The sequence below is a fragment of the Prionailurus viverrinus genome, chromosome D2 (genome assembly GCF_022837055.1).
Source record: "Prionailurus viverrinus isolate Anna chromosome D2, UM_Priviv_1.0, whole genome shotgun sequence".
Taxonomy (NCBI): domain Eukaryota; kingdom Metazoa; phylum Chordata; class Mammalia; order Carnivora; family Felidae; genus Prionailurus; species Prionailurus viverrinus.
In genome coordinates, this window is record NC_062571.1 from 58,169,219 (window position 1) to 58,188,088 (window position 18,870).

Below are 18,870 nucleotides of genomic sequence, written 5' to 3' on the forward strand. Positions count from 1 at the left end.
TCAGATAGTCATATGTGTCTTCCGTGTGTCTTCTCCATTTCTCTCTCATGATTTAGTGAACACTAATCGCATACAAAACACTATGTGAAGTAATGGAGGAGGGACTAAGAAAGAACCACAACACTTTTCTGTCTCTTGTTACACAAGAATAAGTTAATTTACATTATGATCGTTGGGCCTTTATGTGTTCTACTTTAAAAGCATTTTAAATGAGGACTTGGGGGCATGAGTTAGTAGTGTGGTGTGAGGGCAGGAGGAAGAGATGTCCAAACCTAGTTCTTAACATAGGGTCTTTGGATTCCTTATGAGGTCCAAGGATGGGCTTCAAGGAATCCATAACAGCCTTGAAATCTTGTCTAAAACTGTGTGTGTATTTCAGGGTATACACATGCATTTTTCTAAGAAAATGTATAGTTTTCATCAGAATTATAAAAGGATTGATTACCTTAAAAGGTACCCTATACCCAAAGAAACAGCACTAGAGATTTGGCTCCTGTGATAAGTGGATAAGGATCTGGGAAATCTCTTTAGATTTAGAGGTCCTTCCTGAGATTTTGAGTTCCACCAGACCATAGACTGCTCCCTCACTAGGTTGGTTTTCTTAAGCAAAGGAAGATTGCTGCTGCTGGTGATACCACTGATTTTGCCCTGTCTGGAGTAGAGGCTTTATGCTCTCCTTATGGCAAAACTCTGCTCTTCATGAAATAAAAACGTCCCCCGTGCCACTGGGAAATCACCCATCTCTTCACTCTGGGCATGCCAGATATCCAGAAGGGCATTTTCCAAACCCAGCTGGCCAACTTCCTCTTCACCCCCCTCCTAGTCTGTTAGGCTCACCCCAAGGTTTACAAAATTACCCACACAGAACAGGAAATGCAAATGTTAAACTGCTCATAACGTTTGGCCATATTTTTCATGTGATTCACATTAAAGCATCTTATGTAAAAGTTGAACAAGCATTGAAAAAAAGTATACTAATTACAATGTAAGTGAATTGTTAAGAATTATAGAAAATTTGAATTCCTTGACTTCTATAGGCCAAGTTTGGAACTTTAACATAAGTGTTTGTTGGTGGTGGTGCTTTTGTTACTCTTTGTTTCCTTTTATTTACATGAAATGAAGTGGGAATAGAGAGGGGAACAAAGGAAAAATGACAGGAAACAGCCATCCACCTCCGCACCAAAATACCAGCAGAAAACCACAGTTATGCTGCCATCTAACAGTATATTCTGTTTAAGAAACTCCCTGATCCCAGAAACAGCCATGTAACTCTAGACTATAATGAAATTACATCCTGCACATGCTCAAAACCATCCTCCATAGCTTCTAATGACATAAATTTTGTTGTTGTTGTTCTTTGCTTTCTTGAACTCTCAGAGGAGATTTTGTTTTAGAAAAGAGCCTATGGCTTTCAGAGAAGGTGGTGAGGACGATGGACACAGACATGGTAATAGAAGTTTATCAGGACCTCTAGTTTCAGCTGCCATTAATTGGGAGCTGGGACAGAAGTGCCTGACCATTTCTTATCAAAGAGAGGAGAAAGCAGCCACTTTTCTTAAGGAGAACAAATGTCTGTCAGGGTAAATGATTCACGCAGAACACTCAGCCCTTTCCAGTGTGACAGTAGCTAGGCTCACTCTCAATCTGTCATCAAGGGACTGGTCATTTCTAAATCTCTTAAGAGAAAAGATTAAGATGCTCTTGGAATCACGTACGTGCATTCAATTCTACTTTGCAAACCTTCAAATGGTGAGTATTCCTTGTTTAATTTTTCCAAGAAAAAGGTTAAATACTAAATAATGATAGTAACATAATAACTTTTGTACGGATATCAAGTTTCAAAAGTATTGCTCACAAAGATCATCTGAGATGAGAATGTAGAATATATTACCAGAAATTGAAAATTGGAGATGTCTTCAAATATTTCTATAATTTTCCCAGATGCTATTCAGGTAGGGTTTGCCCTTGGAAATCAGAGTTTTGATGGTGGTAAATATAACAATGGTTCTATGAGATTCTGGGATCCAGTCACTTGTGAGGTTACCATGTTCTGTAATCCTAGAATCCAAACTCCCAAAGGAGTATAATCAACACTCCATGTAATCTGAGGAATACAATCAAACAGACGTGCTTACTGCACAAAGTAAGCCTGAAAGTCAAACATCCACATTGAGGTAATACAGCTCTCAAAGGGATCAAATGACACCAGAGACAAATGTATCAAGTTGTTGTGGCAACTGATCCAAAGTGTGGTCCAGCTGTTCCCAGTCTGTTTTCCCAACATCAGAGGCTATTCACTCAAGGCAAACCATAAAAATACCTCCTTGCTCATAAAAAAAGACATTCTCTGACTTCTACGCCAGATTGTTCATCTCCTCAGGCCATGGTCTGCCTTTCCCCATTCTTCTGTTCATCAGTGTAGGATCTGGGGAGAAGCCTGCCAACAATTACACTTGGGTTCCCTAATTCAACAGAAAGGCAGGTTACCTCAGAAGAGCAGAGGAACATGTGATTCATTCACCCACAGCCACACACAAACTCAGTTCTCATCTTTTAGGCCCACTGCTTTGGACCAGGTGTTTATACACATCCTGTCGGAGCAAATGCTTTCAAAGTACGTTCAAGGAGAAGCTGATCTATTTCTTTTTTTCTCTATAAAGTAGATTACAAAATACACCTATTAAAAAGAATTGGTGAGGGAAATAGTATAGTGATAGAGTAAGCACTCTTCTCTGTGAACAGACCTCAGTTAAATCCTGGATCATCACTTATTAGCTGTGAGTACTTAGAAAAGATACCTGCTCTCATTTTGCCTTGTCAGGGCAATATTTCTGAGACTATAATGTGCATATGAAACACCTGGGGACCTTATTAGAATGCAGATTCTGACTTAGTAACTGGCCTGTGTTGAGGCCCAAGAGTCTGCATTTCTAACAACTCCCAGGAGATGCTAATGCTGCTGATCTGGACCACACTTTGAGTAGCAAGGTAGTCAGGTCTTTCAGGGATTTAATTTTATATAAAACAGCTAAAACAACGTTTGGCAGATGGAAGGCTTTCAGTTAGTGCTCTTCCCTTTTATTTTCATCATGCTCACCCCACACAATATATCACACAGAACACTATGTATATAGAGCTTCAATGTCTCCAAGGATTTGCAGTTTGAGACAGCCAAAATGGGATTCTAATAACATAAAATCTTTCATTCTTTTTTTCTAAAATGAAAAGAGACATGGAAAGGAAAAATGGTTCGGCTGGCTGGAAATATTGGAAAGTCCTCCCTAGAAGGTGGCTGTACTTTTGACTGTAGTGACCTTTCTGATAATAAACAATGAAGGAAAGATAAAACAACTGGAGATTTGGGAACAGTGGTCACATCTCCCATTTAGCTTCCAAAAATTTTAATATAACACAGTTTAAAGCTTTTTCATGCCTGTTGCCAACGAAGGAACTTATTCAGAGACAATAAATATATATATTTTTTACCTCAAAGTAGTATGTATAAAAGTCAAGAGTATGTGTGGAAGAAAACCAGTTTCAAAAAGGCACCATTCCACTCATGTGCTATGTAGATGAATCATTTTGAAAGATTCTGCAACATATTGAACATTTAGAAATGTGACTTCCATAAAAAAATTGAGCAATCATATGATCGAAAGTTACTAAACACTCCTGATTGTAAGTATTATGCTAAACGCTTTACATGCGTCATCGCATTTATCCTCAGAGCAATCTTCCATGGTGGGTAATTATAGAACATCTAAGACCCACTCACACCTTGGATATCTTGATCTAGCTGTCCCTTCCACCTGGAACACACTTCCTTAGGGTGTCTGCTTAGCTGACTCCCTCACTTTTTTCATATCTTTGCTCAAATGTCACATTCTTGAAGATCACTCTATTTAATACTGTGGTTTGCTCTCCACCCGCCCCCCCAGCACTTCCTTTATTCATTTAAACACTATTTAAGACTCAGTGCAGCTAAAGGTCTTGTACATGATAAATAAGTGTTAGAGCCCGAATTTAAAACCAGACTGTCTGACTCCAGACTAGCCAAAAACTTGTTTAACAGAGGAATAAAGAAAGTAAGCGTGAGGAAGCTGGCATCCACGCTTTTCCATTTCCCATGAAGTTGCCAACTAGCATTTCCCCAGGGTGGGCTCCAGGGTGATTGAGACAAGGACGATTGGGACCTGGCACAAAGATAGAAGGGGTGATCCTGGGATTTCAAGCCTCGTAAGTCTCTAAAAGCAGCCCATTTAATGCCCATACATTTAACAGATGCCCTTGATGTAATGCACATAATGTGCCTGGGCAGCTTTAATGAATGACAGATGTTATTAGCTATGCACAAGGCCCTGGACCAGTGTTTTTTAAACTTTTCCTCCTTAGGCAAAGGAGATACCTGTGGAAACCTGGAGATAATGCCAGGCCTTTTTTAGGGTTTTGCATATGTGTGTACACTCCAAATGAGAAAGGAGTAGTCCAAATCAACAGTAGCCATGTAAGCCAGTTACCCCGGGAATGGCTGAGGTAAAGAGAGCCACTAATGGAGGCTACATAGCCTTCCAGAATTAGGTTGAGAGAAAAGCTACAAATACCCCTTTGGCTGATGATAAGGAACCTACTACCTGTGTCATAGGTATTACGCCTAATTTACAAAAAAGTCATTAAGGCTAATGAGGTTCTGACCAACTTGCTTAAGTTCACACAAACAGTAGGTACTAAGGATTTGAATGCAGTCTGCTAGGCAGCAAAATCTGTGCTCTGGATCACTTCTGTAAAGAACTTCACATAAAGTTTGCCCCCAGAAAATGCTCAATTAAAATTAAATACACACATACACACACGCACACACACACACACACAAACACACCACACACATGCAGCTGTGTATATATAGTCTTCCTAACACAAAGAGCTCTTTGAATTTTCAATTCACTTTAGAAAGTTCTCTTTCTCTCTCTTCCTTTTTCTCTAATTTTGTTTGCAGCCCAGTTCCGTATGTCATTTATGGCTTTCTTCCCTGCTTATCCTTTCCTTTTTAAATCCTCTACAGCAGATATTTGTCTAGCACAGCTCTCTCGAGCCCACAAGGATTTTCTTCCAATTGTCATCCTTACTTCCTCCACCAGGAGCACCTCTCCCATTCTCCTTTCCTCTTCTGGAAGAAGGAGAAAAAGCATGGTTTCCAAAGTGATCACTAGAAGGATAAACTCTTTGCTAACTAGACTCCTACTAAGCTCCCCAGGGGGCAGGATCTTGTCTCTCCTTTCTCCCTAGTGTATCCATAGTATCTAGCACAGTGCCTGAACCTGGTAGGTGCTCAATAAATATGTTTTGAATGGATTAATCAATAAAACACAACAGGATTATTCCACAGAACCACCCAGTTTCCTCCTTTGGCTGAAAAGACCATAAGCCAAAGCCTTGGAGCACCTGCAGAATGCTATAAAAATGTTCAGTAATAGAATATGTGCTAAGCATCTGTATATAGTGGACACTTTCAAAAGCACAGAGAGATGGAGAAGGATCACAGAAAGACAGAAGGGGAAGGAAGAAGGGAACTCACATTTGTAAGAGCTCAACCTATTGAGTGCACTGTGCAAAGTGCTTTTCATGCATGCCTCACCTCGCCTTCTCAATAGTTCTGTGAGGTAGGCATTAGCTCCACTTAATAGATGGGAAAACTGAAGGATCCCTCTGAAGGATTTACTTCTTCCTCAAGGCCACAAATCTAAGGGTCAGAGGGATTTTGTCCAGGACTGTTTGACTTCAAATCCCTTGTTCTTTCTAACAAACCATAATGCACAGCTCCATAGGTTATTTGCTTCCAAAATAGTGTTTTAAATAAGTTTTAACACTCGTAAAACACTCTTTTGATTCACTTACATTGTTAAATCTTGCTTCTATATTTTTTCTAAATAGGGTCCACATTTCATTAGCACTCTTTTCTCTAAAATTGAGTATTGATATGATGGATTCCTTCAATTTTTCCTTTTAAACAGAATCTCTGCTTAACAAGTCATTCTAATGTCCCATTACCCGTGAATTTCCAATAGATGCTATTCTCAGAGTCATTTTGCTCACATTTACTTATATTGTAGGCAAATCTATAGTTGCACTTGCAATGACTTTTTTTAATGTTCATTTTTATGCTTTTAAATGTAGCTAAAAATCTAAATTATAGAATTGATCTCTTAAAATTGATCTCTTTAAGCCTACAGCTGTAGTAGACTCACCATATTTCGTTTTTCTGCAACAGCAGAAGTGAGGAATGATATATATAAGTGCAGACTAAGACCAACAAGAGAAAAGTGCTGACTTCTCTATAAGAGAAAAACTTATTGAAAATTAGATGACTTAAAGTTTTAACTCTGACTACAAGGGGCAGGGATTTTCTGAAGGCCAATTCCCAGGTTAATTTTTCTTACATCTTTTCTCCCATCCACATGTCAGAAAAGAGGCTTCTGAAGAAAGTTTTATGCCAAAAACCCTGGTAATAAATGTATTCTTAGAGATCAGATCTAGGCAGTCAATCTTGATGGCAGTGGCTTCCAGCTTTAGAGTGTGACCAGCATCACCCAGAGGGCATATTAGGGCACAATGCTGGATCCCGGCCAGTGGCTCTGGGATGACGTTTGAGAATTTGCATTTCTAACAAGTTCCCAAGTGCTGCTGCTGCTGCCAGTCTAGAAGCACACATTGTGTGCTCTCTGCAGTTTAAGTGCCCAGGGGCTACGGATGCTCAATTAGCTCCAGGGCAGTAGTTCCTAACCCTTACTAAATGTCAGAACCAACTGATGAGCTTCTTAAAAGTACTGATGTCTGGGAAATGCAGCCATAGAATTTTATCCTGTTGGTCTCTGCTGTCGCTCACACAATGAGAACACCTGGGCTTGCCTAACTTGACAAATACTAAAAATGGATTTCATATCTTTTCAAAAATTAATTTTCAAATTTTATCTAAGAATAATCTGAAAGGTTACTTACTTATAAAATGGGAATATTATTTTTTCCCAAGATGATTGTGAGAATGAAACAAGATAAAATATATAAAATATCCCAAAATAGTGTGTGGACCATTACAGGCATACAACATTATTTAGTAGTGTTTTCCCTTCATGGTTCAGCACACTTTTCATGACTGCCAATAAAAGGTTCACTTAAAAAACAATCTGAGAGAAACAAAAGAGCAGACAGCAGAATTTCAGGTTAAATATGATGGTTTAAAAACAGGCATTTCCTGGGGCACCTGGGTGGGTCAGTCAGTTAAGTGTCTGACTCAGCTCAGGTCATGATCTCGTGGCTTGTGAGTTCAAGACTCATGACGGGCTCTGTGCTGCAGCTCAGAGGCTGGAGCCTGCTTCAGATTCTGTGTCTCCCTCTCTCTCTGCCCCTCACTTGCTCACATTCTGTGTCTCTAAAATGAATAAATGAATAAATGTTAAAAAATTAAAAACAACAACAAGAACAACAGGTATTTACTGAATTCTCTCCCAAAACCCCACTAAAACAATGGCAATGGGACCAAAAAAAAAAAAAAAAGAAGAAAGAAAACCAAAAGGACATTCACCTACATGGTCTCAGAGAATAGGACAGAAAAAGATCACAATAAAGATGTTATTAGAAAACAGAAGGAAGAGGAGGCTGAATTCCCTATCAGTCCCCAGAGCGGGAAGCACAAGGTGTCATCAGGAATAGAAGGGATAGGTGAACTGAAACAGGGCAATTGAAAAACAACTAGATTGTCAGATCCCTACCCTTATGCTACATCAGTGGTTGTTCAAATGTGGTCCAGGGACTCTTGGGAAGCCCCAGGGCCCTTTCGGGGGGGTCCATGAAATCAAAACTATTTTCATAATTACACAATTATTTGCCATGTTCACTATCATTTTCCCACAAGTGTATAGTGGGGTTTTCCACAGTTCATATGATGTGACAGTGTCACTGCTTTGGTGATTAATGAAACATATAACTCATATTTTCTTGTTTTCTATTCTAGACTTTTCTAAGGGATATTTTTGGTGTATAAGTACATACGCTTTCAAAAGTTAACTCAGTTTGTTCTCAATACTTCTACTGTATTCTTTATAATCTATTTTCTATTATACCTTCTGTAACCTGTGTAACCCCATCATCATTCAATAAGTTATTTATAAATTCTAATGTTTTTCTAATGACTATGGAAATAAAAACACTTTGTTGTCTTGTGTTGCAATCACATTTTAAAATTATTTTGAAGACTTCTCTAAATTTTAAATTTATAAAAAGCATCTTAAAGAGTAGGTAATCATACTGCATGTGGTGCATCACATGGCTGGGGGACTGATAGAGTCTGTACAATCGATATTACTGAATGCCTGCTGAATGAAGTCGGTAAGTTAGTGAAAGAAATCACCCTAGTGCCACTTCTCAACAATTCAGGAATTTGTTAAATTAAAGATCTAGCTGCAAAGGTGAAGACAAAGTTAATATCTCAGAATATTAATGTCTGTATAAGCCTAAAGATGAAGCTTTTTTTCTTGTATCCATCTAATGTCAACACCAACTAATCATTGATAAAGATCTTCTTTCATGGGAATGACACTAAAATATACTTGGTGTATTGGCACTACATATAGATAGATGAAATATAGAAAGCGTTAGATAACTTATTTGGTTCTCATTTGTATTGGAAAAACTATGTTGACATTTGAACTGATGGTACAAAAGCAACAGTGGACAAAAGTACACAATCAAGTCAGGAGCAGCAGACTGCTGGGGACTACTGTCACATACTTGCAATAAAACAAAAATGGCAATTTCACTTAATAATTTCTATGATCAAGTAATAAAACTAATAACTTTATTAAATTTTAACCTGAGTACACATTTAAAAAAATATTCTATATGAATAAATAGAAATAAACATAAAAGACTTCACCTCAACAGCAACTGAGTTGCAAACTGAACTGGTCATGTTTTTCATAGGACAATTTTTTTATTAAAAGAATGACAGGCAAATTTTAGTTGTTCAGACTTGGGTATTTGGAAGGTATTTTTTTTTTCAAAAATGAACAAAACAATCATGTCACTTCAATGAAAACAATCAGAACTTGCTGCTGATTATAAATTTTGAGCTGTTAGGTGAAAATTAGAATTTTAGAATATTTGTACCTGCTATCATGAGCTTGTCAGCTTCCCAAACCTTAACAAGGCTTTTCTGATTAGGTCAGTGGTGATATTAATGAATGTGCTTTTTTTTTTTTTTTTTTTTTTGAGGTTTCATAATGAAATGTGTTAGCATTTGGGAGATCTGTATAACTCATAACTCAGTAAAGCACTATTTTCCAAATGATCAATGCATGATGTTACAGAATCGTGCATGGGTAAAAGATATATTCAAAACATAAGACCAACATACTTTTATACATCAGAGTCTGAAAAGTTCACTGATATGGCTTCATATTTCACACTACAACTAACCTTTAGGAAACTATCACTTAACTGAATTTTGGTGTAGTGTCTAGAAAAATAGCCATAATAATCTGAAAAAGGTTATTCAAGTAATCCTCCCTTTCCTAGATACGTATCTCTGGGAGGGAAATTTTTCTTCATAATCTTTTTTTTTTTAATTTTCTTGAAATGTTTATTTATTTTTGAGAGAGAGACAGAGAGCGAGTGGGGAGTGGCAGAGACAGAAGGAAACACACAATCTGAAGCAGACTCCGGGCTCTGAGCCATCAGCACAGAGCCTGATGTGGGGCCCGAACTCATTTACCGCAAGATCATGACCTGAGCTGAAGTTCGATGCTTAACCGACTGAGCCACCCAGGCACACTAAAATTTTCTTCATATTCTTAAACCCAAACAACATATTGCCATAGAACATATAAGAAGACTTGTCTGCACATCTTCAATTAAGCTAGGTATTAAAGAGATCTACATGAATATAAAATAATGTCAATCTCCTCACTTAATTTTTTTTGTTTTTGAGAAAATATAGTTATTTTATAAAATACATTTTTTATGGTAAAATGTAATGGGTTTATTATTTAAAAATAAACACTTAAAAATTTCTGTTTCAATTCTAATATAGTAAATATCTATAAATATGATTTTCCTAAAAATTACTTTGGGCACTCAATGTTTTTCAAGAGTGAAAGGGTTCTGAGACAAAAATGTTGGAGGACCACTGCCCCCTACACAGTTAAGAAACTGCTGCATTTCCGATAAAGCAGCACATCAGCCGTTAAGCCAGAGTCGGAGACACCATGCACAGTTGAGGTGGGGTCAACCATACTGCAAACAAGAGGAGTAAAAAGCCTACATAGTAAACAATAAGATATCTAGTCCCCTTCCTCAAATGTGAGAATACCTGCTGACTTATATTTCTGAGATGAGAGAAGGGAGAATTCTTCTCTGGAAAAACTAAATTACATAAGAGAAAAAACCAACAGATATAGACAGTTAAGAGTACCCTAATGTAACAACCCAGCCAGATCACCCTACATAGACCCCCATTATTAAGAAGAAATATCCATAAACAAAAAATGTCCAATCAGCTTTACATGCCTCTTTCTTAAATATGAGTAGAGATCCAAGAATCATTTGACATTTGAGGAAAATCTTTAATGTGAAAGACAAAAACCAAAATAAAGAAATGGCAAAAGGAGAGAAGAACATAGAGGAAACAATTTAATACAGAAATCATAAAAAAAAATATTGGAGAAAGAAAGAAACAAAAGAAGGAAGGAAAGGAGGGAGGGATGAAGGTGGGGAGGGAAGGAATAGAAAAGAAGAAAAGGAGCAAAATAAACAAACACTTAAAGTTGATATCCTCAGAGAGAAAACAGAAGATAACTGCATCCAGAAATAAGTAAATAAGTAAAGGAGAGGTCATTAACAGGAAGGATTGAGGAACAAAAAGAGCTTTTGGAAATTAGATATATGATAACAGAAATGAAAATTTCAACAGAAAATTTAGATGATTAAGTAGATTTATCAGAAAACAGAAGAAAAAGAAAGGAGAGAAAACATATAACAATTAGAGTACTATTTGAGGAGTCCTGATATCTGACTAGCAGAAGTTCCAGAAAGAGAAAGCACAAAAAATAAAATGAAGAAAATTATCAAAGAAAAAAAGATCAAGAAAATTTCCCAAACTGAAGGGTATGAATTTCAGATTGAGAGGATCTACATCTAGTGAACAGAATATAAAGACAGTTGCATAAAGGATCACTGGGGACAAGGAAAAGATCTTAAATGTACCAAGAGAGAGAGAAAAAAAAAAAAAACAAGGCAAATAAAAGAACTGGAGATTAAAAAGGCATCGGATTTCTCAACAGTTACAGGAAAAACTAGAATAAAATGGAATTAAAGCATCAAAATCTGAGGGAAATCTGTATGCATCCAAAATATAAATCAAACTCTAATACAAGGTCTCAACATGTTTACCCCTCATTTATCTTTTCTCAGGAAGTTCCTAGAAAAAAAATGTTCCACCAAAATGAGGGAGTAAACCTCAAAAAAAGGCATGGATCCAATAAATAAAGAGAGTCAAAAGGAATCCCTACGATGATGGTGAAGGGAGATCCCAGGACAACAGCTGTGCAGGAAGCACTGAGATCAACCCAGTCCAGATGGGATCAGAGGAGGGATGGCTTCAGGACAGCAGGACAAGGACAAGATGAAACTGATGGCTACCTGGGGTGTCTGGATAGAGAGAGAGAAAGAGAGAGAGAGAGAGAGGAGGTTTACCTCTCTGGTACAGAGTTTAGGGATGAATTAGGGATAGATTAATAGGAAACTAGGTGAATGAAAAAGAGACAGTTATTAGCTCCAGGGAAAACAGGAAGTTGTGAAAGAAAGAAAGAAAATAACCATAGCACACTACATTCTCTGCTGTGAGTCATATTTACATAGTAATAAAAATGTGAATGCTGAACTCTAACCAATACTTCGATATAAAATATTGGAAGATGGGGAAAGTAAAGTATTTCAGCGTATGAAGAGCTAGAGAGGTATGAGAGCTAAATTCTCATATTCCATAGTAGGAAGTTTATAGATAATATTTGAACTGGAAAAAAAATCAAGACATAGCAGCATCAGACTGCTTAGAAATATGGAAACAAATAGAAGCGGCTAAAATTGTGACATTTGTTTCTGGAGAGGTGAATATGGGGGTGAGAAGGGTGGAGCTGGGTACTGATAGTTTCTATTATAAACAAAAATGCAATATGTGCTTATTACAGAAAAAAAGAAAAGTAAAAATGGGAATAAAAGAGTCTCAATACTCCCTACATCTAAAGATAAACACTATTAACCTATTAGTGCCTTTTGAGTTTATGTGAATTTTTATATATTATTGAAGTATGATTTGTATATTTTATATTTTACTTTATTCACTTAACAAAAGCATTTTCCCAATTCTTATGTTTTTCACATAAATATTTTCACAGCAATTTATTGTATTATATAATAGATACCATTATTTAGTGTAACAATTTAGGCTTTTCCACAATATTTTATTATAAAAAATTTCTAACAGAGACAGGTGGAAATATATAGTGTATATAGTGTGTGTGTGTGTGTGTGTGTGTGTGTATATATATATATATATATATATATATATATATGATATAGTGAAAACCGTAGATCTACCACCTAGGTCTACAATTGACATTTTACTACACTTTCTCTATCTCACATTTATCAATCTATCTATCACTCTATCCATTCATTGATCCATTTTATGTTTGTAAGCATTTCAAAGTAAGTTGTAGACAACACTTTATCAGGCATATTGTTAACTAGAGTTAACATCTGTTTATAGTTCTTTTTCTTAAGTAAATTTTACATATATAATGATATGCACAAATCTTAAGAATGCCATTTGATGGATTTTAACAAATGCACATTCCTATGTACCCAAATCCCCTATTAAGATTACAATCACCCCAAAAAACTTCCTCATGTGCCCTTCCCTCTCAATCTATATCCCTACCCTCTACAACTTATAAAAGCAATGTTCTAATTTTTAAAACTTCATATAATTGCAATATATAAATGTTCTTTTTAATATAAGGCTTTTTCCACTTAGCATAATGACTCTGTGAGTCATCCATGTTGTGGAGTGTATCATTAGTTTGTTCTTTGACCTTGCTGAGGCACATTCCTTTGTATGAATACACAACAGTTTGTTTAATCTATTCTGTTGCTGATGGACACCTGGGTTGTTTCTAGTTTTTGCCTGCTATGAACATTCTTTATTTTTTTAATGTTTATTTATTTATTTTGAGAGAGAGAGTGAGAGAAAGAGAGAGAGAGAGAAAGAGAGGGAGAGCTGTGGGGGGGGGCAGAGAGAGAGGAAGATAGAGGATCTGAAGCGGGCTCTGCTCTGACAGCAGAGGGCCCAATGTGGGGCTAATTCCATTACCTAAGTTATCTCAGGGTTTCTATTTATTGCTCATTCTTTGGCTATGGGTCACATTTTTCTGTTTCTTTGCATATCTAGTAATTGTTTAATTGTATACTGTGAAGTGTGGATGATATTTTATAGAAACAGAAGAGTGTTTGTTTTGGATCTAGCAGGAAGTTGGATGAATGGCTAATCATCCAACTTGTGGCAGCTTCAGTTTACGCTTTGTTAGGGTGAATCTGTTTTGGCTATACATTAGAATTAGGGAAAATCCTTTGTCCCAGGACAAGACTTTACTCCTGAGGCATAACTCCTAATTTTCACTGTAAAGCATAAGGTGTTTATCAAGTCTCTCTGAATCTGTGAAATTCAAGTTCCAAGCTGTCCCTCATGTGACAGATTGCAGCTGAAATCACTGTTCAACTTTTTCAGGTTTCCAGTTGTTATTTTCTACCAGGCTCCTTGGAGTCTCCCTTGAATATGCACATTTCATGGATCAGGCAAAGATCTGAAGGAAGTTTGTGTGCATATTTGGTGTTTTGCCCATAGCTCCTTCTTTCTGAGATTTCTACCTTCTGATTCCTTCTGAGATCTCAAACCAATATAATCATGTATTTTGTTTGAGTTTTAGCCACAACATACTGCATGAATTCTTAAGTAACCACAGATCTCACTAGTATCATTCACTTCTTTCAAGGATTGAATAACCTTTTCCAGTTTTTGCTGCCTTTTGGTCACTCTCCAGTGTGTGTGTGTGTGTGTGTGTGTGTGTGTGTGTGTGTGTGTGTGTGTATTATTTATTTATTATTTATTTGGTCCAGATTTAGCACTGATAACTGATACAAACTACTGCACTACTTCTGTAGTTGGAACTTCATCCCAGTAACTCTTCCTGGGTTGGGCAGGACCAATCATTAAGTCATGTATCTTCTACTCAAAATCCAAGAGCATGAACTTTCAAATCAAAACAGGCTAACTATATAGACCTATTTATTTATTACTTCGGACTCAGGGTTCTTGTTCAAGCTCCAAGCTCAATATTCCAGTACTGAATTGATTCTTTTGGCTACCTATATATCGATATATATTGGCAAATTCTATGTTCTTTTAATTTTTTCTGATAATGACTCTTGATTTCTTTACATTATTAAGAAATTCACCTCGACATTTCTCAGGGTTAGAGAAACATGGTATTTGGCTTTAATTTTCATTGAATTCTCCTGGCCAGGATTTCCTGGAATTGTTCCATGACTACTCCAAGTCTTGATTGAAAACTATGGCTGGAAGGGATAAATGGTGGATTCCAGGTGCTACTGGTTGTCCCCAGATGAGTGCTGGTCCTGGAGCCAAAAGAAACACAACCCCTTGCCTGCTTTGGGGGGTATTTTTAGAGTAGTTGCAAACACATGACATTTATCTTGAGAAGTGGCCAATATTTTAAAAATAGCTAATAAACAAAATATATTTATAAAAATTTTATTTCTCCACTATAAACAAAATACTGTGCTCACTTCATTCCATTTGTGCTATGGAAAGTGTTTGAATATGGAAGAAAAACTTTTTCCAATCCTCCTTGTCAGTCATAGTAACTGAGTAAGCCTTACATTCTTACCCAATAGTTTTCATACACTGATCTCTTAATTTCTCCTTATAAACACTGCAAATTCTTCAAGCTCCAGCCTTTACACTACATTATCCAGATAGCCTTTGATTAAAGACAGTGAAGAGAATTTGAATTGCCCAGTAGAATGTAATGTTTTCAGTAAAAAAAGCATTGTTGTGTAATCAAAGTAGTAACAGTTAAGAGAATAGCCCTTGGAGTGAGACAGACTCTACTTTAAGTTCACAACCTGCCATTTACTGTGTAATGTTTGGATTTTCTACAACTTCCTTTAAGTTATGTAAGAGATAAAAGTATCCCCAAACTCATTTGGTTGCTGTGAAGATCAGTTATGGTAAGGCATAAAAGGTTTACAACAGTTCCTGCCACATTATGATCATCAATATTGTTATCTTCACTCAGTAAAGGCCCAATAAACAATAGACTAAATAAGCATTTTGGAACTAAATGATATTTTGGTGGAACAGAAAAACACACAAAATACAATAATAAATTAAGAGAAAAATATAAGTTGTATAAAGTACCATGGGAAAAAAAAGAGCTAAGAAAGAAAATTAAACACAATCTGTTTCAGATAGGATCATCAGGGAAGGCCTCTCAAAGAAGATAACATGTCAGTTGAGTATTTAGAGATGAGAAGGAGCTAGCCACATAAACAAATAGGACAACAGCATTCTAGGCAGAGACAATAGCACATACAAAGATCCTGAGGAAGACATGCATGTGAACCTTCTAAAAAATGAAAGACCATTATGGTGTTGGGACAGAATGAGTAAGGTTAGGGTGGTACTAGAGGTCAAACTACTAGAAGCAGCAGAGGTCAAACACAAGGCACCTTCCTTATAGGACAGAGTAAAGAGTTTGGCCTTTTGTCTAAGTGCAAAGGGAAGCCACTGAGGGGTTTTAAACATGGGGAAGACAAGATCCTTAGACATACTCAATCCATGACTCACAAAACAAACTGAAGGAGGATAAAAATTTCTGGAAACCTTTAGAACTTGATGTTTAGAGAAACTAAGTACAAATGGCTAATAAAATATTTTCCATTATGATTGAAGTTATTGATTGCTAACAGTCAAAAATCTTTTTGGGATAATTAATGAAGATTTCATCCACTGTTCTTGCTTTCACAACTGTCATGCATCCCAAAGAATACTGTGACCACTTAAAACAGAGGAAGTAAATGTGTTAGGCAGGCAGGTTTAGAGTCACTGAGAAAGGTGGTCATAGTTGACAGCTATGAGGGCCCAGAATAGGAGCACATGTCTGAGCCGTGGGGACTACATTAGATGAGAGATGACCTGGAAGATGCTGTGGGATAGATTTCTTACAAAAAGGAAGGGCAAGATTCCAGTAAAAAATTGGTGAGACATTGTGAGATACTGACATGCCAGCACAAATACCATAAGGAAACTTAAAATTAATTTATGTATCTGATAATTATCTTTACAAATCAAGATACCCTTAAGGTAACAGATCTTTCCCACTGTAAGCTTCTTCCTGGAATACTAGGGTTTATCTTCTCTTGAGGCTGCTTCATTCCCTTCGTATTCCATTTTTTAAAATTGCTTCATGTTAGTAACACTCTAGGCACTATTTAAGACCACTGCCATTACCATAATGAAGTGTTGCTATTTTTCACATGATATGTTGACTATTGAACACTACTTCCTCTCTTAAGGAAATTTATTCTCAAGGAAAAGCTCAGATGAGTGGTGGCATGCTTAGATTCCCATTACCTGTTCACTGATGACATATTAATTTAAAAGTGTCCATAATAGCTGAGCTTTTAGTGTTTTTTAAAAAAAATTTGCAACAACAAAACAAAATTATATTCCCATGAGATAGTATGCATCATAAGAACAGCTTTGGAGTTAGTTTTAACTTTTTCTCTTGGAGGATAGAGAGTGGCTTATTAGATGTCAGGTATAAACTTCATAACAACTTATTATCTCTCATTTCACAGTAGCTGATAATAAGTAAGAGCAAAAATGGTGAATACCTACTGTTGCCAGGTAACTGCATCCACTGTGCTTCCTGCCACCTTCATGAATCTATAAGGAACAGAAAGAACAAATAAAATAAGCTGAGACATAGATCAGGCCAATCTTTGGGCTGAGAGTCCACAGCCACAATTATGGCCTATCCGGAGTTACTGCAAGTTAAAGTATACAGAAGGTGAAGGTAAGGGTACTTTCAGCTCTCCACATGTCCTTTACCATCTAGAAATCAAGACCCCAGTACAGCATGCTCTCTATGTTTGTCTTCCCAAGCCCTTGCCTGATGGCTTCCACATCACTTTCCCCATGAACAAAATTTCTCTCTCCCATTTTCTATTCTCTGAAGACTCTGAAATCTGCTAGGAAACAAATAAACAGTAACATTTCCCAGAATGATACCACAATAGATAGATGCCTTCGAAAAACCTTAGTCCTCTCCTTCTGAAGACAGCATGGCAAAACCCAATTTAGTTATGTAAGTATAAAGCACTATCAAATACACCCCAGGGATGGCTGCCATGCCTATCTGAGTGTAGAAAACTGAATACCGCACAGAGAAATCTTTTTCTTTTTAGTGTTTCAAGTTTTTATTTAAATTCTAGTTAGTTAACATACGGCGTTATGTTAGTTTCAGGAGTAGAATTTAGTGATTCATCACTTACGTATAACACAGAGACATCTAACTATTTCTGAAGCAGTGAAGTGGAGGACTGAGTGTCATCTGACATTTGCTCAGCTCAAAAGGGAAACCAGACCTGTTTCCTCACAAAACACACAGCAAAGCCTTACTTTATTAATCCCCCAGCCTTCTATGCTTCTACCAAAACCAAAGAACTGGGAAGAAGCATACAAGGCCCCACAGATGCCACAAGGTGTCATAAACTTAAAGTCTGTGAATGACCCAACTACCTACTTTTCTCCATTATCTCCATCCACATGTTCTGAGGCCATCTGCTGTCAAAGCCATTGTTACTATTTGAGAGAGTTACATCCAGATACAGGAAATCAAAAGGAGTTTCTCAGTTCTTCAAGATATTCCTTTCAACCCTGAGATCCTGGAGGGGAACTCTTCTTCAGACAGAAGCACTTTTCCATCAATACATCATAACCAAAGAACTCTTTCACTAAGAAGGGAGACAGTGTTTTGTCAAGAAGGTCCTATCCCACCCTATCCCAGCACAATCTGGCAGGGAGACACATGGCAAAGGGGTTGCCATGTGCTGCCCAAACAGAGGCTCTGCTTTGTCATGATGGTGGAAGAGTACTTAATCTTTGCAGGACTGAAAGAGAGAGAGAGAGGATGCCAGTACTGCTGTTTAGCATTGCAGTGAACTTTATAAAAGATGACAAAGAAGGAGAGGGAGATGGGGTCGATAGGAGAACGAGTATGGGAGAGGAGGGGAAGGGGAGGAGGTGGCAGCTTGGTTCTTGTCTGTATGGCTTTGTCTGTTTTCTCCAGTACCATTTAGTAGTCCAGGAGCAAGAATATGGGAAATGGAACATAGGCGTGATCAAGGAATGGAATTGGTTTGATGGGTAAGACCAAAATGTAAATGGAGATTGAAGGGAATGAGTACCTACTTAGTACCAGCCATTCACATGTGTTATTTCTTATAATTCTCAACACTCTTTTGCTTGGTAAGATGGTTATTATTGATTCCATTATACAAATTACTAACTTCTCTCCTGGCTGGAGAAATAGTGTCTCCAGACATCCCAAACAGCCCATTTTTATGGAGTTATGCCACCCCTCTTAGTAGCACTTCTTGGGAAGCAGGGCATGACGAAGCAAAGCAATAAATACAAGCTGGAAAATTTTGAAAATAGAAATATTTTATGTAAAATTG

At 37.1% G+C, this 18,870-nt stretch overlaps 1 protein-coding gene across 2 annotated transcripts in view; it reads right to left on the reverse strand.

The window, feature by feature from the left end:
• HPSE2 (heparanase 2 (inactive)) overlaps positions 1–18,870 on the reverse strand; it is a 740,027-nt gene that overhangs the window by 200,959 nt on the left and 520,198 nt on the right. For both annotated transcript variants that reach the window (XM_047826468.1, XM_047826467.1), the window contains one exon: positions 17,030–17,077. In XM_047826468.1, coding sequence (XP_047682424.1) covers positions 17,030–17,077 — 48 coding nt within the window. The remainder of the gene's footprint in view (positions 1–17,029; positions 17,078–18,870) is intronic.